Source organism: Miscanthus floridulus, chromosome 9 (genome assembly GCF_019320115.1).
Source record: "Miscanthus floridulus cultivar M001 chromosome 9, ASM1932011v1, whole genome shotgun sequence".
In the NCBI taxonomy this organism is placed as follows: Eukaryota; Viridiplantae; Streptophyta; class Magnoliopsida; order Poales; family Poaceae; genus Miscanthus; species Miscanthus floridulus.
The window spans coordinates 5,178,133-5,181,211 of NC_089588.1; the positions used below are offsets into that span (position 1 = coordinate 5,178,133).

General features: G+C 44.7%; 1 protein-coding gene across 1 annotated transcript; it reads left to right on the forward strand.

The window, feature by feature from the left end:
• The first annotated feature begins 1,515 nt into the window (after positions 1–1,515).
• Positions 1,516–2,145, forward strand: LOC136479125 (wall-associated receptor kinase 4-like). The gene has a single exon (XM_066477090.1). The coding sequence runs from the start codon at positions 1,516–1,518 to the stop codon at positions 2,143–2,145; it is 630 nt and encodes a 209-aa protein (XP_066333187.1).
• Positions 2,146–3,079: the final 934 nt, after the last annotated feature.

The window sequence follows — 3,079 nt, forward strand, 5'->3', positions numbered from 1 at the left end:
TCAAGAAAAAAAAAGGATTCTCTAACATATGTTTTGTATTTGGGATGTTTTGTGTTTAAACGCTAAAATTTTGCATGTCACTCTCAGGGCTAATCATTGGCCTAAGAATTGGATGTGGCGGAATGCTTCTGTTTATAGTAATAAGCAACACATTTGTTATTCATAAAATCAAGACTCAAAGGAAGAAAAGGATGAGAGAAAGGTTCTTCAAGCAAAACCGTGGGCTATTGCTACAACAATTGGTATGTCAAAGGGAAGACATAGCAGAAAGAATGATTGTTAGTCTAGAAGAGCTAATGAAAGCCACCAACAACTTCGACAAAGCTCGTGAGCTTGGCGGCAGAGGGCATGGCACAGTTTACAAGGGGATTTTATCAACTCTACATGTTGGGGCAATTAAGAAGTCAAAAATAGTGATACAAAGAGGAATTGATGATTTCATAAATGAGATTGCTATCCTTTGTCAAATAAACCATAAAAACATTGTCAAACTTCTTGAGTGCTAACTTGAGACAGAAGTTACACTACTTGTTTATGAGTTCATTTCTAATGGTACCCTCCATAATAATCTTCATGTCGATGCTTTAGTATCACTGTCATGGAGAGACAAATTGAGGATTGCTATTGAGATTGCAAAGGCTCTAGCATATCTTCACTCGCTCGTTTCAACACCAATAATTCATAGGGATATCAAGTCTTCTAACATGCTTTTGGATGATACTTTAACTGTAAAGCTGTCAGACTTTGGAGCTTCAAGGTATGTTCCTGTTGATCAAACCGGCTTAGACACAATAGTGCAGGGAACATTTGGATACGTAGCACAAGGCACCTTACCGAGAAGAGTGATGTCTACAGTTTTGGAGTTATTTTGGTAGAATTGCTTACTAGAAAGAAGCCCATTTCATGACCTCACCAGGGTCATGGTCTTGTATATCATTTTGTCACTTAATTAGGGGCAGAGGGCCGTTTGGACAAGGTAGGGCGCTCGCCATACCTTGCTCCGCCGAGGATCCCCACCTGAATCGCACGCTGGGGGCCTGGTAGTTGGAACTTTGGTGCTGATTCGCTCAATGAACGTAGTTGGAACTTTGGTCACTTGACTCAGTCAGGAGTAAAAAATAATAATAAGACGAAGTGATGAATGGTTGTTTATTAGCCATTGGGCCTTGTAGCTTGTGGGAAGGGGCCTTGTTTTGGTTAGCTTGCTGAATGAGTTAGAAGTGTACGAGGTCGTTCTCATGTTGCACTGGAATGCAAAAAGTCCTGAAGTCATGGCCTATCTATTGTTTGTCTTGCTCCCCTGAACGTATTTATGTTGGAGTATGCACTATGCAGTCCTAATAGTCGCCAGTTGCTTGGAGTGATGTTGGACATGGATCGTCGGTAGAATCAATGTATATCAAATGTTTTCTTCCAAACGTACCAGCAGCATGGGATCCGGCCCATTACATAAGCAATACAGCAGAGGCCACCCCACAGCAATACAGCAGCTGGGATCCAGGAGAGCTTGACGCCATGTGTGGCTGCTATCAATGCCTGCTGCTGCTATTCCTCGCGGCAGCGCTGGTGTGGCTGATGCAGCTCCTGGTGGCTGACGCAGCAGCAGCTGACGGCCAGCCGATCGGGCTGCCCGGCTGCCCGACCAGCTGCGGCGGCGTGAGCGTGCCCTACCCGTTCGGCATCCAACCCGGGTGCCACCTGGAGGGTTCACCTGCAACGCGAGCTACATGCCGCCGCGCGCGGCTGTTCGCCTTGGTCGACGTACCGGTCATGGAGATCTCCATCGATGACTCCACGGTGCGCTTATTACACGGAGAAGGCGTGCTGAGAACATCCACCATGTGGTGGGATCTGTTGGCCGGCGGCCAGAAAGTCAGCATGAGCCCGGGCTCCCTCCTCTTCGCAGCACAGCAGCAGATGCAGTGGAAGCTGGTGTCCAGCGTCCTGCAAGGGCCAAACGAAACGCGTGATGGCAACGCAACTTGCCCACACGATCTTGGTGCCGATGCGTGCCACAGCAGCTACAGCACCTGCCAAGCAAGCTTCCAGGCCTACAGCAGTTTCAACTTCACCGGTTACGCATGCAAGTGCCATGAGGGTTACCAAGGCAACCCTTACCTCAGCAACGGATGCCAAGGTAAATAAATTGCATATCATATATATCACATGCAAATATTGCATCACAATATACATTTTCTTTTATATTATATTTGGGAAAGGCTAATCTGTGGCCTGTTGGGGGTTTCCTCCTTTCAGAGTGTAAATTTTCATTTGCCTACTTTTATACATCCGGTCAATATTCTTTCCTTTTTGGTAAACCCAATTCTTAAAGATGATATTGACTCAGTGGTTAAGCACCTCCCTTCCGACAAAGCCCCAGGCCCAGATGGTTTTAACATAGATTTTTTAAAGAGATGTTGGCATATTATTTCCAATGATTTTTGTAACTTGTGCTCCTCCTTCTTCAATGGGGATATTTGCCTTAAGAGTTTGAATGGTTCTCACATCACCCTGATCCCCAAGCATGATAATGTAGTAAACGTTTCAGATTTTAGACCCATCTCTTTACTTAACACCTCTGTTAAGATCCTTACCAAGATTCTAGCCAATAGACTCCAATGTGCTATGCCAAGACTTGTTCACAAAAACCAGTATGGTTTCATTAAAGCTAGATCTATACAAGATTGCTTAGCTTGGTCTTTAGAGTACCTGCATCTTTGTCATCAATCAAAAAATGAGATCATCATTTTGAAATTAGACTTTGAGAAAGCCTTTGATAAGGTGGAACATGAGCTTATGATTCAGATTATGCAGAGTAAAGGCTTTCCTGACTGATGGATCACTTGGATGAAGATGATCTTTGGGTCTGGTACCTCAACTGTTCTTCTCAATGGGGTGCCTGGAAAAGTTTTTCATTGTAAACGTGGTGTTAGACAAGGTGATCCACTATCCCCCTCACCAGAAGGGCGAAGGGTTTTTGTGGCCAAAATTTTCATCACAAAAGCTTACTTTTTTGCCACAAACTAGTCTTTGTGGCGACTTTTAAAATCGCCACTAGTCGCCACAGATGCTTGCCTCA